Source organism: Taeniopygia guttata, chromosome 32 (assembly GCF_048771995.1).
Source record: "Taeniopygia guttata chromosome 32, bTaeGut7.mat, whole genome shotgun sequence".
NCBI classification, from domain to species: Eukaryota; Metazoa; Chordata; class Aves; order Passeriformes; family Estrildidae; genus Taeniopygia; species Taeniopygia guttata.
In genome coordinates, this window is record NC_133057.1 from 1,683,413 (window position 1) to 1,706,127 (window position 22,715).

The 22,715-nt window shown below is 44.7% G+C and overlaps 2 protein-coding genes across 2 annotated transcripts in view; one reads left to right on the forward strand and one right to left on the reverse strand.

The window, feature by feature from the left end:
* Positions 1-438: 438 nt before the first annotated feature.
* Positions 439-17,321, reverse strand: ZNHIT1 (zinc finger HIT-type containing 1). The gene is made up of 5 exons (XM_072920664.1): positions 17,196-17,321; positions 10,871-11,041; positions 5,159-5,238; positions 2,709-2,878; positions 439-602 (listed from the first exon to the last, which is right to left on the reverse strand). The coding sequence occupies exons 1-5, from the start codon at positions 17,218-17,220 to the stop codon at positions 581-583; spliced, it is 468 nt and encodes a 155-aa protein (XP_072776765.1). The 5' UTR covers positions 17,221-17,321; the 3' UTR covers positions 439-580.
* A 2,822-nt stretch (positions 17,322-20,143) lies between these two features.
* The window catches only part of PLOD3 (procollagen-lysine,2-oxoglutarate 5-dioxygenase 3), a 37,212-nt gene continuing 34,640 nt past the window's right edge, over positions 20,144-22,715 (forward strand). Inside the window, exon 1 of the mRNA XM_072920533.1 lies at positions 20,144-20,160. Coding sequence (XP_072776634.1) covers positions 20,158-20,160 — 3 coding nt within the window. The 5' untranslated portion in view covers positions 20,144-20,157. The remainder of the gene's footprint in view (positions 20,161-22,715) is intronic.

Here is a 22,715-nt window from a genome sequence, read left to right on the forward strand (position 1 = left end):
ATTTGACCATCTTGAGGGCAGGGCCAATGCGGCCATCTTGGAATGGGTGGGGTCAAGGTGGCCATTTTGGGGTGTGACCATGGCGGCCATCTTGAGGTGTGGTCATGGCGGTCATATTGGGGTGGGTGGGGCAAGGTGGCCATCTTGGGGTGGGTGGGGCTAATTTGACCATCTTGAGGGCAGGGCCAATGCGGCCATTTTGGGTGGGTGTGGCCATGGCGGCCATATTGTGGTGGGCGGGGATAATTCAGCCACTTTTGGGTGGGTGGGGTCAGGGCGGCCATCTTGGGGGTGTGGTCACGGCAGCCATTTTGGACTGGATGGGGTTAATTTGGCCATATTGGAGGTGTGGTCATGGCGGCCATCTTGGGGGTGAGGCTATGGTGGGGGTGGAGCCATGGCAGCCATCTTGGGGTGGGTGTGGCCAAGGCGGCCATCTTGGGGGCGGAGCCACAACAGCCATATTGGGGGTATCACACGCGGGACCAAACACGACACGTTCACGGCGGCCATGTTGGGGCGGAGTCACAGCGGCAGCCATGTTGTGGGCGTGGCCGTGGCAGCCATCTTGGGGGCGGGGTCACACCGTCCACTTCAGGCACCTGCGGGGGGAGGGGAGGGAAAGGTCAGAGGTCAGCAGGGTGGGACCCCTCCCCCCAAATCTGGGGGTCCCAGTGCCTGTCCCAGTCCCATTTTTTCCCCATTTTTCCCAACATTTTTCCCATTTTTCCCAGCTTTTTTCTCACTTTTTTGCCATTTTTCCATTTCCCATTTTTATTCCCATTTGTCCCAAATTTTTTCCCATTTTTTTTCCGGTTTTTCCCATTTTCCCCAGATTTTTCCCATTTTCTCTGGCTTTTCCGCCACTTTTTCAATTTTTTTGCCATTTTTCTGCTGCTTTTTCCCATTTTGCCTTTTTTTCCCTTTTTTTTTCTGTTTTTCCCATTTTCCCCAGATTTTCCCCATTTCCCCCAGGTTTTCTCCCATTTTTTCAAATTTTTCCCACTTTTTTTCTGTTTTTCCCATTTCCCCAGGTTTTCCCCATTTTCCTTAGGTTTTCTCACATTTTTTCAAATTTTTTTTCTATTTTTTCACCGTTTTTCTTAATTTTCCCCATCTTGCTTCCTATTTTTCCTGTTTTTTTCCTTTTCTCCTGTTTTTCCCATTTCCCCCATTTTATCTCCCAATTTCCCCAGGTTTCTTCTCGTTTTTCCCAAGTTGTGTCCCATTTTTTTGCAGTTTTTCCTATTTTCATTGTTTTTTTAATAATTTTTGTACTTTTTCCCATTTTTCCCCATTTCCCCTAGGTTTTTTCCCATTTTTTTCCATTTTTCTTATTTCTTCCAGTATCTTACACCTTTTTTGCTATTTTCTCCTTTTTTTTTGCTGTTTTCCCCATTTTTTCTAAGCTTTTTTTCCATTGTTCCGGTCTTTCACATTTTTTTCCTTTTTTCTTCCAATTTTCCCCGTACTTTCCCAATTTTTCCTGGTTTTTGCCCTTTGTTATTCTGTTTTTCCAATTTTTCCAATGCCCCCCCCATTTTTTGGCCTTTTTTCCCAATTTTTAACCATTTTTCGGCCATTTTCTCCCATTTTTTCCCCATTTTTTCTCTTTTTTTGCTGTTTCCCCCCATTTTTTCGCTGTTTTCCCCCATTTTTCGTCCCCCCGGTACCTGGTGTCCTGGAGGGTGCTCAGGACCCACAGGTGACACAGGTGTGTCCCCAAACCCATCTTTTGGCCATTTTCCCCCATTTTTTCAGCGTTTTTTCTCATTTTTTCACATTTTTTGGCCGTTTTTTCCCATTTTTTCACCATTTTCCCCCGTTTTTTCTGCCGCCCGTACCTGGTGTCCTGGTGGGTGCCCAGGTGACACAGGTCTGCCCCAAAACCCATTTTTTGAACGTTTTTCCCCATTTTTTCGCCGTTTCCCCCCATTTTCCCCCCGTTTTTTTCTCATTTTTTCCCATTTTTTGGTCATTTTTTCCCATTTTTTCACTGTTTTCCCCCAATTCTCATCCCCCCCATCCCTGGTGTCCTGGTGGGTGCCCAGGTGATACAAGTGTGCCCCCAAACCCATTTTTTGGTGGCTTTTCCCCATTTTTCCCCATTTTTTCCATTTTTTGGCCGATTTTTCCCGTTTTTTCACCATTTTTTTTCCCGTTTTTTCTGCCCCCCGTACCTGGTGTCCTGGTGGGTGCCCAGGTGACACAGGTGTGACCACAAACCCATTTTCTGGCTGTTTTTTCCCCATTTTTTCGCCGTTTTTTCTCATTTTTTCCCATTTTTTGGCCGTTTTCCCCCATTTTTTCACCATTTTTTCCCGTTTTTTTGCCCCCCATACCTGGTGTCCAGGTGGGTGCCCAGGTGACACAGGTGTGTCCCCAAACCCATTTTTCGGTGTTTTTTCCCCATTTTTTGGCCATTTTTTCTCATTTTTTCACATTTTTTGACCGTTTTTTCCCGTTTTTTCACATTTTTGGGCCGTTTTTTCCCATTTTTTTGCCGTTTTTCCCCCTTTTTTTTGCCCCCCGTACCTGGTGTCCTGGTGGGTACCCAGGCAGCGCCGCAGCCCCACAGGTGTGTCCCCAAACCCATTTTCCGGTGGTTTTTCCCCATTTTTTGCCGTTTTTTTCTCATTTTTTCCCATTTTTTGGCCGTTTTTTCCCGTTTTTTCGCGGTTTTCCCCCGTTTTTTTTCCCCTCCATACCTGGTGTCCTGGTGGGTGCCCAGGCAGCGCGTGCAGCAGTACCTGGCCCCGCAGGTGACGCAGGTGTAGCCCGAGGGGAAGCCGCAGACGGCGCAGAAGTGGCGCTGGGGCAGCCGCGACGGCGCCGCCCCGGCCGTGACGTAGTTGGGGCCCTCGGAGGCGCTCAGGTTCTGCGGGCAGACCCAAAAAACCCAAAATTTACCCCAAAATCAGCCCAGATGTTACTGGGGCCCTGAGCCGCGCTCAGGTTCTGGGGTCAGACCCAAAAAATCCAAAATTTACCCCAAAAACTGCCCCAAAATCAGCCCAGACGTAGTTGGGGCCCTCAGCTGCACTCAGGTTCTGGGGTCAGACCCAAAAAACCCAGAATTTACCCCAAAATCAGCCCAGACGTAATTGGGGCCCTCAGATGCGCTCAGGTTCTGAGGTCAGACCCAAAAACCCCCAGAATTTACCCCAAAAACTGCCTCAAAATCCAGCCCAGACATAATTGGGGCCCTCGGCCACGCTCAGGTTCTGGATCAGACCCAAAAAACCCAAAATTTACCCCAAAATCAGCCCAGACTTTACTGGGGCCCTCGGCTGCGCTCAGGTTCTGAGATCAGACCCAAAAAATCCCAAATTTACCCCAAAATCAGCCCAGATGTAGTTGGGGCTCTCGGCTGTGCTCAGGTTCTGGGGGCAGACCCAAAAAACCCAGAATTTACCCCAAAATTTACCCCAAAATCAGCCCGGACGTTACTGGGGCCCTCGGCCGCGCTCAGGTTCTGGGTTCAGACCCCAAGAAAACCCAAAATTTACCCCAAAATCAGCCCAGACGTAATTGGGGCCCTCGGAGGCGCTCAGGTTCTGGGTTCAGACCCCAAAAATCCAAAATTTACCCCAAAATCAGCCCAGATGTTACTGGGGCCCTGAGCCGCGCTCAGGTTCTGGGGGCAGACCCAAAAAACCCAAAATTTACCCCAAAATCAGCCCAGACGTAATTGGGGCACTCGGTCGCGCTCAGGTTCTGGGGTCAGACCCAAAAACCCCAAAATTTACCCCAAAATCAGCCCAGACGTAATTGGGGCCCTCGGCCGTGCTCAGGTTCTGGGATCAGACCCAAAAAATCCAAAATTTACCCCAAAATCAGCCCCAAAATCACCCAGACATTACTGGGGCCCTCGGAGGCGCTCAGGTTCTGGGGGCAGACCCAAAAAACCCAAAATTTACCCCAAAATCAGCCCCGATGTTACTGGGGCCCTCAGCTGTGCTCAGGTTCTGGGGGCAGACCCAAATAATCCAAAATTTACCCCAAAATCTGCCCCAAAATCAGCCCAGACGTAATTGGGGCCCTCGGCCGCGCTCAGGTTCTGCGGGCAGACCCAAAAACCCCAAAATTTACCCCAAAAACTGCCCCAAATTCAGTCCAAAATCCAAAATTCTGCCCCAAAATGCAGAATTCAGCCCCAAATTCAGCCCCAAATCCACCTTAAAATCCAAAATTCAGCCCCAAAAATCCAAAATTCAACCCCAAATCCAGCCCAAAATCCAAAATTCAGCCCCAAAATCAGCCCCAAAACCCAGAATTCAGCCCCAAAATTCAGTTCCAAAATTCCACCCCAAATTCAGCTCCAAAATGCAAAAATCAGCCTCAAAATCAGCCCCAAATCTGGCCCAGAATCCAGAATTTAGTTCCAAATTCCCCCAAATTCCTCCAAAATCCCCCCAATTTCCCCAAAATTTCCCCCAATTCCCTAAAATTTCCCAAATTCCTCCAAAATCCCCCCAAATTCCCCTGAAATTCCACAAAATTCCCCCAAAGCTTCCCCCAAATCTGCCCAAATTCCCCAAAATGCCCCAAATCTCTCCAAAATCCTCCCCAAATTGCCTCAAATCCCCTGAAATTCCCCCAAATGTCTCTCCAATTCCCCAAAATTCCCCAAATTTTCCCCAAAATCCGCCCAAATGCCCAAAAATGTATCCCAAATCCCCTGAAATTCCTCCAAAATCCTCCCAAATTTCCAATTCCCCCAAAATTTCCCTGAAATTCCCCAAATTTCTCCCAAATCCCCCCAAAATTCCCCAATTTCCCACAATTCCCCCCAATTGTCCAAAATTCCCCAAAATTCCCAAATTACATCCAAATTTCTCCTAAATCCTCCCCGAATTGCCCCAAATCCCCTGAATTTCCCCCAAATTTCCCCCAAATCCCTGAAATTTACCCCAAATTCCCCTGAAATTCTCCCAAAGTTCCCCAAAATTACCCAAAATTCCCCCAAAATCCACTCAACTCCCCCAAAATTTCTCCGAAATTCCCCCAAAATTTCCCCCAAAGTCCCCCCAAATTTCCCACAATGTGCCCAAAATCCCCCCAAAATTTCTCCCAAATCCCCCCAAAATGTCCCCCAAATCTGCCCAATATCCCCAAATTTCCCAAATTCCCCAAATTTTCCCCCAAATTTCCCCACCTGCTCCTCCAGCAGGGCCTGGAAGTTCTTGCGGAAGCGCAGCTTGAAGTGATCGCCCCGAGTTTTCTTCTTCTTCTTCCCTGAGGAACCCCAAAAATCAGCCCCAAAATCCAGAATTTGGCCCCAAAATCGGCCCCAAAATCAGATCAAAAATCAGCCCCAAAATCCACCCCAAAATCAGCCCAAAATCCAGGAAAAAAATCCAAAATATAGCCCCAAAATCCAGAAAAAAATGTAAAATTCAGTCCCAAAATCCAGCCCAAAATCAGACCAAAAATCAGTCCCAAAATCCAGAATTCAGCCCCAAAATCCAGAAAAAATTCCAAATTTAGCCCCAAAATCCAGAAAAAATGTAAAATTCAGTCCCAAAATCAGACAAAAATCAGCTCCAAAATCCAGAATTCGGCCCCAAAATCCAATTAAAGTGCAAAAATAAAAAATGTGAAATTCAGCTCCAAAACCAGCCCCAAAACCCGGAATTTGGCCCCAAAATCCAGAGTTCAGCCCCAAAATCCAGCCCAAAATCAGTCCCAAATCTGCCCCAAAATCCAGAATTTGGCCCCAAAATCAGATCAAAAATCAGCCCCAAAATCCAAATCCAGAAAAAAATCCAAAATTCAGCCCCAAAATCCAGTAAAAATTTAAAATTCAGTCCCAAAATCAGCCTCAAAATCCACAATTCAGCCCCAAAATCAGCCCCAAATCCAACCCCAAAATCCAACCCTAAAATCAGCCCAAAATCAGGAAAAAAATCCAAAAATCAGCCCCAAAATCCAGGGAAAAATGTAAAATTCAGCCCCAAAATCAGCCCCAAAATCCAGAATTTGGCCCCACAATGTGCCCCAAATCCAGCCCCAAAATCAGTCCAAAATCAGCCCCAAAATCCAGAATTCAGCCCCAAAATCAGCCTCAAAATCAGCCCCAAATCCAACCCTAAAATCAGCCCAAAATCCAGAAAAAATCCAAATTCAGCCCCAAAATCCAGGAAAAAATTTAAAATTTAGTCCCAAAATCAGCCCCAAAATCCTGAATTCGGCCCCAAAATCAGCCCCAAATCCAACCCCAAATTAGCCCCAAATCCAGAAAAAAATCCAAAATTCAGCCCCAAAATCCAGGGAAAAATGTAAAATTCAGCCCCAAAATCCACAATTCAGCCCCAAAATGTGTCCCAAAATGAGTCCCAAATCTGCCCCAAAATCCCCTTTAAATCCCATTTAAACCCCAAAAATCCCATTTAAATCCCATTTAAACCCCATTTAAACTCAATTTAAACCCCCCAAACCCCACTCCCGGTTCTGTCCCGGTTCTGTCCCGGGTTTGTCCCGGTCCGTACCGGTCTCGGCGGTGTCGCTGAAGTTCGGGAGCCCCAAAACCCCCCAAAAATCCCATTTAAATCCCATTTAAATCCCATTTAAACCCCAAAAATCCCATTAAACCCCCCAAACCCCACTCCCGGTTCTGTCCCGGTTCTGTCCCGGTTCTGTCCCGGTTCTGTCCCGGTTCAGCCCGGTCCGTACCGGTCTCGGCGGTGTCGCTGAAGTTCGGGAGCCCCAAAAAACCCCATTTAGACCCCTTTAAATCCCATTTTTACCCCAAAAATCCCATTTAAAGCCCCCAAACCCCACTCCCGGTTCTGTCCCGGTTTATCCCGGTCCAGCCCGGTCCGTACCGGTCTCGGCGGTGTCGCTGAAGTTCGGGAGCCCCAAAACCCCCAAAAATCCCCTTTAAATCCCATTTAAACCCCCAAAAATCCCATTTAAATCCCATTTAAACCCCATTTAAACCCCATTAAACCCCCCAAACCCCACTCCCGGTTGGGTCCCGGTTCTGTCCCGGTTCTGTCCCGGTTTATCCCGGTCCGTACCGGTCTCGGCGGTGTCGCTGAAGTTCGGGAGCCCCAAAACCCCCAAAAAATCCCATTTAAACCCCAAAAATCGCATTAAACCCCCCAAACCCCTGTCCTGGTTCTGTCCCGGTTCTGTCCTGGTTGTGTCCCGGTTCTGGAGCCCCAAAACCCCCAAAAATCCCCTTTAAATCCCATTTAAACCCCAAAAAATCCCATTTAAACCCCAAAAAATCCCATTTAAACCCCATTTAAAACCCCAAACCCCACTCCCGGTTGGGTCCCGGTTCTGTCCCGGTTCTGTCCCGGTTCTGTCCCGGTTCTGTCCCGCTCTCAGCGGTGTCGCTGAAGTTGGGGAGCCCCAAAACCCCCAAAAATCCCCTTTAAATCCCATTTAAACCCCCAAAAATCCCATTTAAACCCCATCAAACCCCCCAAACCCCACTCCCGGTTTATCCCGGTTTATCCCGGGTCTGTCCCGGTCCGTACCGGTCTCGGTGGTGTCGCTGAAGTTCGGGAGCCCCAAAACCCCCTAAAAAACCCATTTAAACCCCAAAAAATCCCCTTTAAATCCCATTTAAACCCCACTAAACCCCCCAAACCCCACTCCCGGTTGGGTCCCGGTTCTGTCCCGGTTCTGGAACCCCAAAACCCCCAAAAATCCCCATTAAATCCCATTTAAATCCCATTTAAATCCCATTTAAACCCCAAAAAATCCCATTTAAATCCCATTTAAACCCCATTAAACTCCCCAAACCCCACTCCCGGTTCTGTCCCGGTTTATCCCGGGTTTGTCCCGGTTCGGTACCGGTCTCGGTGGTGTCGCTGAAGTTCGGCAGCCCCAAAACCCCCAAAAAATCCCATTTAAATCCCATTTAAACCCCATTAAACTCCCCAAACCCCACTCCCGGTTGGGTCCCGGTTCTGTCCCGGTTCAGCCCGGTTTGGTACCGGTCTCGGCGGTGTCGCTGAAGTTCGGGAGCCCCAAAACCCCCAAAAAACCCCATTTAAACCCCCAAAAAATCCCATTTAAACCCCATTAAACCCCCCAACCCCCACTCCCGGTTCTGTCCCGGTCCAGCCCCGGTTTATCCCGGGTTTATCCCGGGTCTGTCCCGGTACCGGTACCGGTCTCGGCGGTGTCGCTGAAGTTCGGCAGCCCCAAAACCCCCCAAAAATCCCCTTTAAATCCCATTTAAATCCCATTTTTACCCCAAAAAACCCCATTAAACCCCCCAAACCCCACTCCCGGTTTATCCCGGTTCTGTCCCGGTTCTGTCCCGGTTCTGGAGCCCCAAAACCCCCAAAAATCCCCTTTAAATCCCATTTAAACCCCCAAAAATCCCATTTAAACCCCATTTAAACCCCAAAAATCCCATTTAAACCCCCCAACCCCCCAAACCCCAGTCCCAGTTGGGTCCCGGTTCTGTCCCGGTTCTGTCCTGGTTCTGTCCTGGTTCTGTCCCGGTTGTGGAGCCCCAAAACCCCCAAAAATCCCATTTAAACTCAAAAAAATCCCCTTTAAATCCCATTAAAATCCCATTTAAACCCCATTAAACCCCCCAAACCCCTGTCCCGGTTCTGTCCCGGTTCTGTCCCGGTTTATCCCGGTTCTGTCCCGGTTCTAGAACCCCAAAACCCCCAAAACCCCCCAAAAACCCCATTTAAACCCCAAAAAATCCCATTTAAACCCCAAAAATCCCATTTAAACCCCCCAAGCCCCACTCCCGGTTCTGTCCCGGTTCTGTCCCGGTTTATCCCGGGTCTGTCCCGGTCCGTACCGGTCTCGGCGGTGTCGCTGAAGTTCGGGAGCCCCAAAACCCCCAAAAAACCCCATTTAAACCCCAAAAATCCCATTTAAACCCCCCAAACCCCTGTCCCGGTTCTGTCCCGGTTCTGGAGCCCCAAAACCCCCAAAAATCCCCTTTAAATCCCATTTAAACCCCAAAAATCCCATTTAAACCCCAAAAAAACCCATTTTTACCCCAAAAATCCCATTTAAACCCCCCAAACCCCACTCCCGGTTGGGTCCCGGTTCTGTCCCGGTTTGTCCCGGTTCTGTCCCGGTTTATCCTGGCTCTGTCCCGGTCTCGGCGGTGTCGCTGAAGTTCGGCAGCCCCAAAACCCCCAAAAACCCCATTTAAACCCCAAAAATCCCATTTAAATCCCATTTAAACCCAATTTAACCGCCCAAACCCCACTCCCGGTTGGGTCCCAGTTCTGTCCCGGTTCTGGAACCCCAAAACCCCCAAAAATCCCCTTTAAATCCCATTTAAACCCCAAAAAATCCCATTTTTACCCCAAAAATCCCATTTAACCCCCCAAACCCCACTCCCGGTTGTGTCCCGGTTGTGTCCCGGTTCTGTCCCGGTTCTGTCCCGGTTCTGGAGCCCCAAACCCCCCAAAAATCCCATTTAAACTCAAAAAAATCCCATTTAAATCCCATTTAAACCCCAAAAATCCCATTAAACCCCTCAAACCCCTGTCCCGGTCCTGTCCCGGTTTATCCCGGTTCTGTCCCGGCCCGGTACCGGTCTCGGCGGTGTCGCTGAAGTTCGGCAGCCCCAAAACCCCCAAAAATCCCCTTTAAACCCCAAAAATCCCATTTAAATCCCATTTAAACCCAATTTAACCCCCCAAACCCCAGTCCCGGTTGGGTCCCGGTTGTGTCCCGGTTGTGTCCCGGTTCAGCCCGGTTCGGTACCGGTTCTGGAGCCCCAAAACCCCCCAAAAATCCCATTTAAATCCCATTTAAACCCCCAAAAATCCCATTTAAACCCCATTAAACCCCCCAAACCCCACTCCCGGTTCTGTCCCGGTTCTGTCCCGGTTCTGTCCCGGTTCTAGAACCCCAAAACCCCAAAAATCCCCTTTAAACCCCATTTAAACCCCCAAAAATCCCCTTTAAATCCCATTTTTACCCCAAAAATCCCATTTAAACCCCAAAAATCCCCACTCCCGGTTTATCCCGGGTTTATCCCGGGTTTATCCCGGTTCGGTACCGGTCTCGGCGGTGTCGCTGAAGTTCGGGAGCCCCAAAAAAACCCCCAAAAATCCCCTTTAAATCCCATTTAAATCCCCAAAAATCCCATTTAAACGCCCCAAACCCCACTCCCGGTTTATCCCGGGTTTATCCCGGGTCTGTCCCGGTTCGGTACCGGTCTTGGCGGTGTCGCTGAAGTTCGGCAGCCCCGAAAATCCCATTTAAACCCGAAAAAATCCCATTTTTACCCCAAAAAATCCCATTTAAACCCCATTTAAATCCCATTTAAACCCCCCAACCCCACTCCCAGTTCTGTCCCGGTTCTGTCCCGGTTCTGTCCCGGCTTATCCCGGTTCAGCCCGGTTCGGTACCGGTCTCGGCGGTGTCGCTGAAGTTCGGCAGCCCCAAAATCCCCCAAAATCCCATTTAAATCCCCTATAAATCCCATTTTTACCCCAAAAATCCCATTTAAACCCCCCAAACCCCAGTCCCGGTTCTGTCCCGGGTTTATCCCGGGTTTATCCCGGCCCGGTACCGGTCTCGGCGGTGTCACTGAAGTTCGGCAGCCCCAAAATTCCCTTTAAATTCCATTTAAATTCCATTTAAATCCCATTTAAATCCCATTTAAACCCCATTAAACCCCCCAAACCCCTGTCCCGGTTTATCCCGGTTTATCCCGGGTCTGTCCCGGTTCGGTACCGGTCTCAGCGGTGTCGCTGAAGTTCGGCAGCCCCAAAAAACCCCATTTAAACCCCCAAAAATCCCATTTAAACCCAATTTAAACCCCAAAAATCCCATTTAAACCCCCCAAACCCCACTCCCGGTTCTGTCCCGGTTCTGTCCCGGTTCTGTCCCGGTTTATCCCGGTTCTGTCCCGGTTCGGTACCGGTCTCGGCGGTGTCGCTGAAGTTGGGCAGCCGCTTCCCGGGCCGGGGCAGCCCCGCCGCGGGATCGTCCCCGAAATTGTCGCTCTCGAGCGCCTCGAGCTGCCGGTGCAGCCGCCGCTGCCGCGCGGGAGCGTCCAGGACCCGCCGGGGGCAGCCCTCGGGAACGCGCGCTGGGGGAAGAACGGGAAAAATTGGGGATCAGGGAAAAAGTCAAAAAATTGGGAATTTCCTGGAAAAAATCCGGGATTTTTACATGAAAAATTGGGGGTTTTACATTAAAAAATGGGATTTTTTTCGCAAAAAAAAGCGAATTTTGAACTAAGAAATGGGAATTTTGCACATAAAAAAAAGGGGAATTTTGCGCTAAAAAAAATGGGAATTTTGCGCTAAAAAAATGGGAATTTTGCGCTAAAAAACTTGGAATTTTACATTAGAAAAAAAGAATTTTGCATTAAAAAATGGGAATTTTACACAATAAAAAGGGAATTTTACACAAAAAAAAAAACCGGGAATTTGGGAATTTTACACAAAAATTTTGGGATTTTACATTAAAAAATGGGAATTTTGTACGAAAAAAAAGAGAGAATCTTACATTAAAAAACTTGGAATTTTACATTAAAAAATGGGAATTTTACATAAAAAAATGGGAATTTTATATTAAAGAAAGAGGAATTTTGCAGAAAAAAAAGGGAATTTTACATTAAAAAAAAACGGGATTTTTTACACAAAAAAAAGGGAATTTTACATTAGAAAAAAAGGGAATTTTGCACCAAAAAAATGGGAATTTTGCACCAAAAAATGGGAGTTTTACATTAAAAAATGGGAATTTTACACAAAAAAATTAGGAGTTTTACATTAAAAAATTGGAATTTTACACAAAAAGAATTGGAACTTTACATTTAAAAAAAGGGGAATTTTGCACTAAAAAATGATAATTTTACATTAAAAAATGGGATTTTTTTACACAAAAAAAAATAGGAGTTTTACATTAAAAATGGGGATTTTGCACACAAAAAAATGGGGATTTTACACAAAAAATGGGAATTTTACACAAAAAGCCCAAACTCGGGAGTGAATCGATCCCGTCCAGGACCCGCCGCGGGCACCCCTCGGGAACGCGCGCTGGGGAAGAACGGGTTAATAATCGGGAATTATTAATATCCTGGAAAAAATCCGGGATTTTTACATGAAAAAATGGGGATTTTACGTTAAAAAATGCGATTTTTTACACAAAAAAATGGGGGTTTTACATGAAAAAAAGGAAATTTTACACTAAAAATAAATGGGGATTTTACATTTAAAATGGGGATTTTACACACACAAAAAAAGGGGAATTTTGCACAAAAAAAATTTGGGAATTTTACATTAAAAAAAATAGGAGTTTTGCATCAAAAAATGAGAATTTTGCACTAAAAAAATGGGAATTTTACATTAAAAAAAAGGGAAATTTTGCAGCAAAAAAATGGGAATTTTGCACCAAAGAAATGGGAATTTTACATTAAAAAATACGAATTTTACAGAAAAAATTTGGAAATTTCACCAAAAAAAAAAAAAAGGAATTTTACATTTAAAAAATGGGGATTTTACACAAAGAAATGGGAATTTTACATTAAAAAAATGGGGATTTTACACAAGAAAATAGGAATTTTACACAAAAAAATTGGGAATTTTACAGAAGAAAATGAGAAGTTTATACAAAAAATCGGGAATTTTACACAAGAAAATTTGGGAATTTTACATTAAAAAAACCCAGAATTTTGCACAAGAAAACGAGAATTTTACATTAAAAAATGGGGACTTTTACATTAAAAATAGGGATTTTACATTAAAAAATGGGAATTTTACACAAAAAATGGGAATTTTACGACAAAAAGCCCAAACTCGGGAGCGAATCGATCCTGTCCAGGACCCGCCGGGGGCAGCCCTCGGGAACGCGCAATGGGGAAATAACACAAAAATTGGGAATTAGGGAAAAAGTCAAAAAATTGGGAATTTTCTGGAAAAAAAAAACGGGATTTTCTTGAAAAATATGGGATTTTTTACAAAAAAAATGGGGGTTTTACATGAAAAAATGGGGATTTAGCATTAAAAACTGGGGATTTTTTAAAAAAAGGGGAATTTTGCACCAAAAAATGGGGATTTTACACAAGAAAATGGGGATTTTACATTAAAAAATGGGGGTTTTACATGAAAAAATTTTACATGAAAAAATAGGGATTTTACACAAAAAAACCCGGGGAATTTTACACAAAAAAAAAGAAATGGGAATTTTACACCGAAAAAACCTGGGAATTTTACATTAAAAAAATGGGGATTTTACATTAAAAAATAGGAATTTTGCACCAAAAAAATGGGAATTTTGCATTAAAAAATGGGGATTTTACATAAAAAAACCGGGTATTTTACACCAAAAAATTGGGAAGTTTACATTAAAAAATGGGAATTTTACATTTAAACCCCAGGAATTTCACAACAAAAAAACCCGGGATTTTCTTGAAAAAAATGGGGATTTTACACAAAAAAAAGTATTAATTTTACACAAAAAAAGGGGAATTTTACGCCAAAAAGCCCAAACTCGGGAGCGAATCGATCCTGTCCAGGACCCGCCGGGGCACCCCTCGGGAACGCGCGATGGGGAAGAACGGGTTAATAATCGGGAATTATTATTATTCAAAAAAAATTTGGGAATTTTACATGAAAAAATGGGGGTTTTACGTGAAAAAATGGGGATTTTACACCAAAAAATCGGATTTTTTTACAAAAAAATGGGGATTTTACATTAAGAAATGGGGGTTTTAAATGAAAAAATGAGATTTTTTACACAAGAAAATGGGGATTTTACATTAAGAAATGGGATTTTTACATGAAAAAATGGGATTTTTTACAAAAAAAAAAGGGGATTTTACATGAAAAAATTGGGATTTTACATGAAAAAAAGGGGAATTTTGAACTAAAAAACTTGGAATTCTACATTGAAAAATGGGAATTTTACATTAAAAAATTTGGAATTTTTACATGAAAAAATGGGGATTTTATGTTAAAAAATTGGATTTTTTTAGCAAAAAAATGGGAATTTTACACTAAAAAATGGGAATTTTGCGCTAAAAAAATATGGGAATTTTGCATCAAAAAATGGGGATTTTACATGGAAAAATTGGGGATTTTGCATGAAAAAATGGGGATTTTCCATTAAAAAATGGGATTTTTTACACCAAAAAATGGGGATTTTACATGAAAAAATGGGGATTTTACGCAAAAAATATGGGATTTTTTACACAAAAAAAATGGGGATTTTACATGAAAAAATGCGATTTTTTTCGCCCAAAAAAGCGAATTTTGAACCAAAAAAATGGGAATTTTACATTAAAAATGAGAATTTTGCACCAAAAAAAAGGGAATTTCACATTAAAAAAAAGGGGGAATTTAGCGCTAAAAAATGGGAATTTTGCACCAAAAAAAATGGGAATTTTGCACTAAAAAACTTGGAATTTTACATTAGAAAAAAGAATTTTGAATTAAAAAATGGGGAATTTTACATGTAAAAAAAAGGGAATTTTGCACCAAAGAAATGGGAATTTTGCACTAAAAAATGGGAATTTTAAACTAAAAAACTTGGAATTTTACATTAAAAAATAGGAAATTTACAGAAAAAAATTGGAATTTTACACAAAAAAATGGGGATTATATATGAAAAAATGGGATTTTACACAAAAAATTGGGAATTTTGCATGAAAAAATGGGAATTTTACATGAAAAAAAAAGGGGGAATTTGCGCTAAATTATGGGAATTTTGCACCAAAAAAATGGGAATTTTGCACCAAAAAAAAGGGAATTTGACATTAAAAATAGGAATTTTACATAAAAAATGGGAAATTATACACAAAAAAATAGGAATTATACATTTAAAAAATGGGTTTTTTACACCAAAAAAAAGGGAATTTTACATAAAAAACCATGAATTTTACACACAAAAAAAGGGGAATTTTACACAAAAGAAACGGGCATTTTACATTAAAAAACCGGGGATTTTACACAAGAAAATAGGAATTTTACACAAAAAAATAGGAATTTTACGCAAAAAAAGTAGGAATTTTACATTAAAAAATGGGAATTTTACACCAAAAAGCCCAAAATTGGGAGTGAATCGATCCTGTCCAGAACCCGCCGGGGACCCCCTCGGGAACGCGCGCTGGGGAATAACGGGATAATAATCGGGAATTAGGGAAAAAGTAAAAAAATTGGGAATTTTCTGGAAAAAATCCGGGATTTTTACATGAAAAAATGGGAATTTTACATGGAAAAATGGGATTTTTTTACCCAAAAATTGGGGATTTTACATTAAGAAATGGGGATTTTACATTAAAAAATGGGAATTTTACATTAAAAAATGGGGAATTTTGCATTTTAAAAAGGGGAATTTTGCACCAAAAAAATAGGAATTTTGCACTAAAAAACTTGGAATTTTACATTAAAAAAATAGGAATTTTGCACCAAAAAATGGGAATTTTACACAAAAAAAATTAGGAATTTTACATTTTAAAAAATGGGGATTTTACACAAAAAAATTGGAATTTTACACAAAAGAAACATGAATTTTACATAAAAAAACAGGAATTTTACATAAAAAATGGGATTTTTTGCACCAAAAAAAAAAGGGAATTTTGCACCAAAAAGATGGGAATTTTACGCAGAAAAATTTGGAATTTTACACAGAAAAGTTGGAATTTTACACAAAAGAAAAAGGAATTTTACATAAAAAACCCGGGAATTTTACACAAAAAAAATGGGGAGTTTTCCATTAAAAAATATAATTTTTATTTTAAAAATGAAGAATTTTACACAAAAAAAACGGGGAAATTTTACATTTAAAAAATGAGAATTTTACACAAAAAATGGGAATTTTACACAAAAAGCCCAAACTCGGGAGCGAATCGATCCCGTCCAGCACCCGCCTCGGAGCGCCCTCGGGAACGCGCAATGGGGGAAAAACACAAAAATTGGGGATTATTAATATTCAAAAAAAAAATTAGCATTTTTACACAAAAAAATGGGGATTTTACATGAAAAAATGGGGAACTTTGCGCTAAAAAATTGGAATTTTACATTTAAAAAAAAGGGGAATTTTGGACTAAAAAATGGGTATTTTTGCACTAAAATATTTGGGAATTTTACATTAAAAAATGGGAATTTTACAGAAAAAAAAGGGAATTTTACATTAAAAAAAAGGGGAATTCAGCACTAAAAAATGGGAATTTTGCACTAAAAAACTGAGAATTTTGCATTAAAAATAGGAATGTTACACAAAAAAAATTGGAATTTTACATTAAAAATGAGAATTGTACACAAATAAAATGGGAATTTTATATTATAAAAATGGGAATTTTGCACAAATAAAATGGGAATTTTATATTATAAAAATGGGAATTTTGCACCAAAAAAATGGGAATTTTACATTTAAAAAATTGGAATTTTACACCAAAAAAAAAGGGAATTTTACACAAGAAATTGGGAATTTTACATTTAAAAACAAGAGAATTTTACACAAAAAAATTGGACTTTTACATTTAAAAAATGGGGATTTTACATTAAAAAAAAGGGGAATTTTGCACCAAAAAAATGGGAATTTTGCACTAAAAAAACGAGAATTTTGCGCTAAAAAAATGGGAATTTTGCACCAAAAAAATGGGAATTTTACATTAAAAAATTGGAATTTTACATTAAAAAATGGGAATTTTACACATAAAACCGGGAAATTTACACAAAAAAATGGAAAATTTTACCCAAAAAATGGGAATTTTTCACACACACAAAAAAGGGAATTTTACATTTAAAAACCGGGAATTTTGCACTAAAAAATGGGAATTCTACATTAAAAAATAGAACCCCCAAAACCCCCCCGGGACCCCCAAAATCCCCCCGGGACCCCCAAAATCGATCCCGGGACCCCAAAATCGATCCCGGGACCCCAAAATCGATCCCGGGACCCCAAATCAACCCCGGGACCCCCAAAATCGATCCCGGGACCCCCAAAATCGATCCCGGGACCCCCAAAACCTCCCCGGGACCCCCAAAATCCCCCCGGGACCCCCAAAATCCCCCCGGGACCCCCAAAATTGACACCGGGACCCCAAAATCCCTCCGGGACCCCCAAAATCGATCCCGGGACCCCCAAAATCGATCCCGGGACCCCCAAAATCGATCTCGGGGCCCCCAAATCGATCTCGGGACCCCCAAAATCGATCTCGGGACCCCCAAAATCGATCCCGGGACCCCCAAAATCGATCCCGGGACCCCAAAATCCGCCCCCGCCCCTCCCCCCCTCACCCGACGTTTTCTTCTCGCCCATCATCAGCCCGACTTCCGGTCTGCCGCCCTTCACTTCCGCCCTCTTTGACGCTACTTCCGCTCCTTCCCCGCCCTCACTTCCGCCCTCACTTCCACCAGCAAGCCACGCCCCCTTTTCCCGCCCTCGCGGCAACGTGGCGGCCACGCCCCCTCCCACAGACCCCGCCCCTTAGCGCTGATTGGTGGAGGGGGCGGAGCGGCGGGCGGGGATTGGCTGAGGCGCCGTGAAAGGCTCCGCCCCCTCCGGCGTTAGCCCCGCCCCCGCCATGGCCGCGGCCGCGCTGCCGCTGCTGCTGCTGCTGCTGGGGACCCCCGGGAGCGCCCCCGAAACCCCCCAAAATCCCCCCAAAATCCCCCAAAATCCACCCGGGAACCCCCCCGAGACCCCCCCCGAGACCCCCCCCGGGACCCCCCAAAACTGCCCCAAAATCCCCTCAGGGAACGACCCTGAAATTTCCCAAAACTGCCCCGAAACTCCCCAAAATTGCCCCAAATTCTCCTCCGGGACCCCCCAAAATTCCCAAAAAACCCCCCAAAATCCACCCGGGAACCCCCCCGGGACCCCCCAAAACTGCCCCAAAATCCCCCCAGGGAGCGACCCCGAAACTTCCCAAAACTGCCCCAAAACCGCCCAAAATTGCCCCAAATTCTCCTCCGGGACCCCCCAAAATCCCCCCAAAACCCCCCAAAATCCACCCGGGAACCCCCCCGGGACCCCCCAAAACTGCCCCAAAATCACCTCAGGGAACGACCCCGAAACTTCCCAAAACTGCCCCGAAAATCCCCAAAATTTATCTGAAACCCCCCAAAATTGCCCCGAAAATCCCCAAAATTGCCCCAAATTCTCCCCCGAAAACCCCCAAAATCCTCCCGGGACCCCCCCCGAGACCCCCCAAAACTGCCCCAAAATCCCCCCTGGGACTGAGCCCGAAAATTCCCAAAATTGCCCCAAAAATCCTCAAAATTGTCCCGAAAATTCTGAAAATTGCCCCCAAAATCCCCCAAATTGCTCCAAAAATCCCCAAAATTGCCCCAAATTCTCCCCCGGGACCCCCCAAAACTGCCCCAAAACTTCTCCTGGGATTGAGCCCGAAAATTCCCAAAACTGCCCCGAAAATCTTCAAAATTGCCCCAAAAATTCTGAAAATTGTCCCGAAAATCCACAAAATTGCCCCGAAAATCCCCAAAATTGCCCCAAAACCCCCCCGGAGACGGACCCTGAAAATTCCCAAAATTACCCCAAAATTTTCCCCAAAAATCATCAAAATTGCCCCGAAGATCCCCAAAACTGCCCCGAAAACTCCCCCGGGGCTGAGCCCGAAATTGCCCAAAATTGCCCCGAAAATTCCCAAAATTGCCCCGAAATTCCCCCCGAGATCGACCCCGAGAATGGTGAGTGGGGAGGGGTCAGGGGTCACTCGGGGGCCACTCGGGGGTCAGGGGTCACTTGGGGTCACTCAGGGGGTCAGGGGTCACTCAGGGGGTCAGGGGTCACTCGGGGGTCAGGGGTCACTCAGTGGTCACTCGGGGGGTCAGGGGTCACTCAGGGCTGAGGGGTCACTCAGGGGGCAGGGGTCACTCGGGGGTCACTCGGGGGTCAGGGGTCACTCAGTGGTCACTTGGGGGTCAGGGGTCACTCGGGTCTGTGGGAGGAGTCAGGGGTCACTCAGAGGGGTCAATGGTCACTCAGGGGTCAGTGGTCACTCAGGGGTCACTCAGGGGTCACTTGGGGGTCAGGGGTCACTCGGGTCAGTGGGAGGAGTCAGGGGTCACTCAGGGGTCAGGGGTCACTGAGAGGGGTCAATGGTCACTCAGTGGTCAGGGGTCACTCAGGGTCACTCAGGGGTCACTCAGGGGGGTCAGGGGTCACTCACTGGTCATTCAGGAGTCAGTGGGAGGGGTCAGGGGTCAGTGGGAGGGGTCACTGGGGTCACTCAATAGTCACTCATTGGTCACTCAGGGTCACTCAGGGTCACTCAGGGTCGTTCAGGGTCACTCATTGGTTACTCAGGGTCACTCAGGGGTCAGTGAGGGTCACTCAGGGTCACTCAGGGTCACTCAGTGGTCAAGGGTCACTCAGTGGTCACTCACCGGTCACTCATTGGTCACTCAGGGCTGTTGGTGCTGACCGTGGCAATGGCGCGGTCAGTGGTCACTCATTGATCAGTGGTCACTCATTGGTCAGGGGTCACTCAGGGGTCACTCAGGGTCACTCAGGGGTCACTCAGGGTCACTCAGGGTCACTCAGGGTCACTCAGGGTCACTCAGGGTCACTCAGTGGTCAGTGGTCACTCAGGGTCACTCAGTGGTCACTCATTGGTCACTCAGTGGTCACTCTGTGGTCACTCAGGGCTGCTGGTGCTGACCGTGGCCACGGCTCTGTCAGTGGTCAGTGGTCACTCAGGGGGGTCAGTGGTCAGGGGTCACTCACTGGTCACTCAGTGGTCACTCTCTGGTCACTCAGGGCTGCTGGTGCTGACCGTGGCCACGGCTCGGACCGACGGCTTCCGGCGCTTCCTGCGCTCCGCCCAAGCGTTTAATTACAGCGTTATGGTAATGTATGCTAATGAGGGCATGCTAATGAGGGGCGGGGATGTGCTAATGAGGGGTTATGGGCCTTTAACTACAGCGTTATGGTAATGTATGCTAATTAGTGTATGCTAATGAGGGCAGGAATAACAGACAGGGCCTTTAACCACAGTGTTATGGTAATGTATGCTAATGAGGGGCGGGATATGCTAATGAGGGCTAACGGGAATTACAGACAGAGCCTTTAATTACAGCGTTATGGTAATGTATGCTAATTAGTGCATGCTAATGAGGGCAGGGATAACAGACAGGGCCTTCAACTACAGTGTGATGGTAATGTATGCTAATGAGGGGCGGGATATGCTAATGAGGGCTAACGGGAATTACAGACAGGGCCTTTAATTACACCGTTATGGTAATGTATGCTAATTAGTGTGTGCTAATGAGGGCAGGAATAACAGACAGGGCCTTTAACTACAGCGTTATGGTAATGTATGCTAATTAGTGCATGCTAATGAGGGCAGGGATAACAGACAGGGCCTTCAACTACAGTGTGATGGTAATGTATGCTAATGAGGGGCGGGATATGCTAATGAGGGCTAACGGGAATTACAGACAGGGCCTTTAATTACAGCGTTATGGTAATGTATGCTAATGAGGGCATGCTAATGAGGGGTTATGGGAATTACAGACAGGGCCTTTAATTACAGTGTTATGGTAATGTATGCTAATGAGGGTATGCTAATGAGGGCAGGAATAACAGACAGGGCCTTTAATTACAGCGTTATGGTAATGTATGCTAATGAGGGCATGCTAATGAGGGCTAGCGGGAATTACAGACAGGGCCTTTAATTACAGCGTTATGGTAATGTATGCTAATTAGTGTATGCTAATGAGGGGTTATGGGCTAAGGGCCTTTAATTACAGCGTTATGGTAATGTATGCTAATTATGTATGCTAATGAGGGCAGGAATAACAGACAGGGCCTTTAACTACAGCGTTATGGTAATGTATGCTAATTAATACATGCTAATGAAGGGTGGGGCTAAGGGCCTTTAATTACACTGTTATGGTAATGTATGCTAATTATGTATGCTAATGAGGGCTGGAATAACAGACAGGGCCTTTAATTACACTGTCATGGTAATGTATGCTAATTAATGTATGCTAATGAGGGGTAATGGGCTAAGGGCCTTTAACTACGCTGTTATGGTAATGTATGCTAATTAATGTATGCTAATGAGGGCAGGAAACACTGACAGGGCCTTCAACTATAATGTTATGGTAATGTATGCTAATTAATGTATGCTAATGAGCGGTGATGGGAATAACAGGCAGGGCCTTTAATTACAGCATTATGGTAATGTATGCTAATTAGTGCATGCTAATGAGGGGCGGGGATATGCTAACGGGGGCAGGAATAAGAGGGCCTTTAATTACAGCGTTATGGTAATGTATGCTAATTAGTGTATGCTAATGACGGCAGGAATAACAGACAGGGCAATGTATGCTAATTAGTGTATGCTAATGAGGGCAGGAATAGCAGACAGGGCCTTTAATTACAGTGTTATGGTAATGTATGCTAATTAATGCATGCTAATGAGGGGTTATGGGAATAACAGACAGGGCCTTCAACTATAGTGTTATGGTAATATATGCTAATTAGTGTATGCTAATGAGGGGCGGGGACATGATAGTGAGGGCAGGGCTAAGGGCCTTCAACTACAGTGTTATGGTAATGTATGCTAATGAGGGACAACTTTTCGCCATTTTTTGCCCATTTTTCACCGTTTTTCGCACATTTTTTCCCATAATTCCATTTTTATTTAATTTTTTCCAAAATTTGTGTTTTTCACCCCAAACTTTGGGCCTGGTCCAGCTCTGAATTTCCCCAATTTTGGGCCATTTTTTGCCCATTTTTTGCCTGTTTTTCACCGTTTTTTCACCGTTTTTCTTGCTTTTTTTTGCCGTAATTCCATTTTTTTTACTTTTTCCCAAAATGTGTGTTTTTCTCCCCAGACGCTGGGCCTGGGCCGGCGCTGGCGCGGGGGGGACACAGAACAATTTCCCCATTTCTGGGCCCTTTTTTGCCCGTTTTTCGACGTTTTTTCGTCGTTTTTCGCGCAGTTTTTCCCCGTAATTCCATTTTTTTTTTAATTTTTCCCAAAATTTGTGTTTTTCACCCCAAACTTTGAGCCTGGGCCAGCTCTGAATTTCCCCATTTTTTGGCCATTTTCCCTCATTTTTTTCACCATTTTTTGCCTGTTTTTCGCCCTTTTTTCACTGTTTTTTCGCCGTTTTTCTTTCTTTTTTTTGCTGTAATTCCATTTTTTTGTAATTTTTTCCCAAACTTTGTGTTTTTCACCCCAAACTTTAGGCCTGGGCCAGCTCTGAATTTCCCCACTTTTGGGCCATTTTCCCTCCTTTTTTTAACCATTTTTTGCCCGTTTTTTGCCCATTTTTTGCCCGTTTTTTTCACCGCTTTTGGCCGTTTCTTCACCGTTTTTCTTGCTTTTTTTTGCTGTAATTCCATTTTTTTTCACTTTTTCCCAAAATCCCGTTTTTTCTCCCCAGACTCTGGGCCTGGGCCGGCGCTGGCGCGGGGGGGACGCAGAACAATTTCCCCATTTTTTGGGCCATTTTTCACCACTTTTTGCCCGTTTTTTGCCGTTTTTCCCCATTTCTCATGCGTATTTTTGCCATAATTCCATTTTTTCAAAATTTTTCCCAAAATTTTTGTTTTTCACCCCAAACTCTGGGCCTGGACCAGCTCTGAATTTCCCCATTTTTGGGCCATTTTCCCTCTTTTTTTTCACCATTTTTTACCCGTTTTTCACCGTTTTTTCACCATTTTTCTTGCTTTTTTTTGCCATAATTCCATTTTTTTTCATTTTTCCCAAAATCCCGTTTTTTCTCCCCAGACGCTGGGCCTGGGCCGGCGCTGGCGCGGGGGGGGACACAGAACAATTT

Excerpts from the sequence above, each read along its gene's own strand:
- ZNHIT1 (XM_072920664.1), bottom strand. The coding sequence starts at position 17,220 with ATGATGGGCGAGAAGAAAACGTCGG. Across the intron at positions 11,042-17,195 it reads GGGCGAGAAGAAAACGTCGG|CGCGCGTTCCCGAGGGCTGC; the intron begins GTGAGGGGGGGA and ends TTCTTCCCCCAG. Across the intron at positions 2,879-5,158 it reads AGGCCCTGCTGGAGGAGCAG|AACCTGAGCGCCTCCGAGGG; the intron begins GTGGGGAAATTT and ends GTCTGCCCGCAG.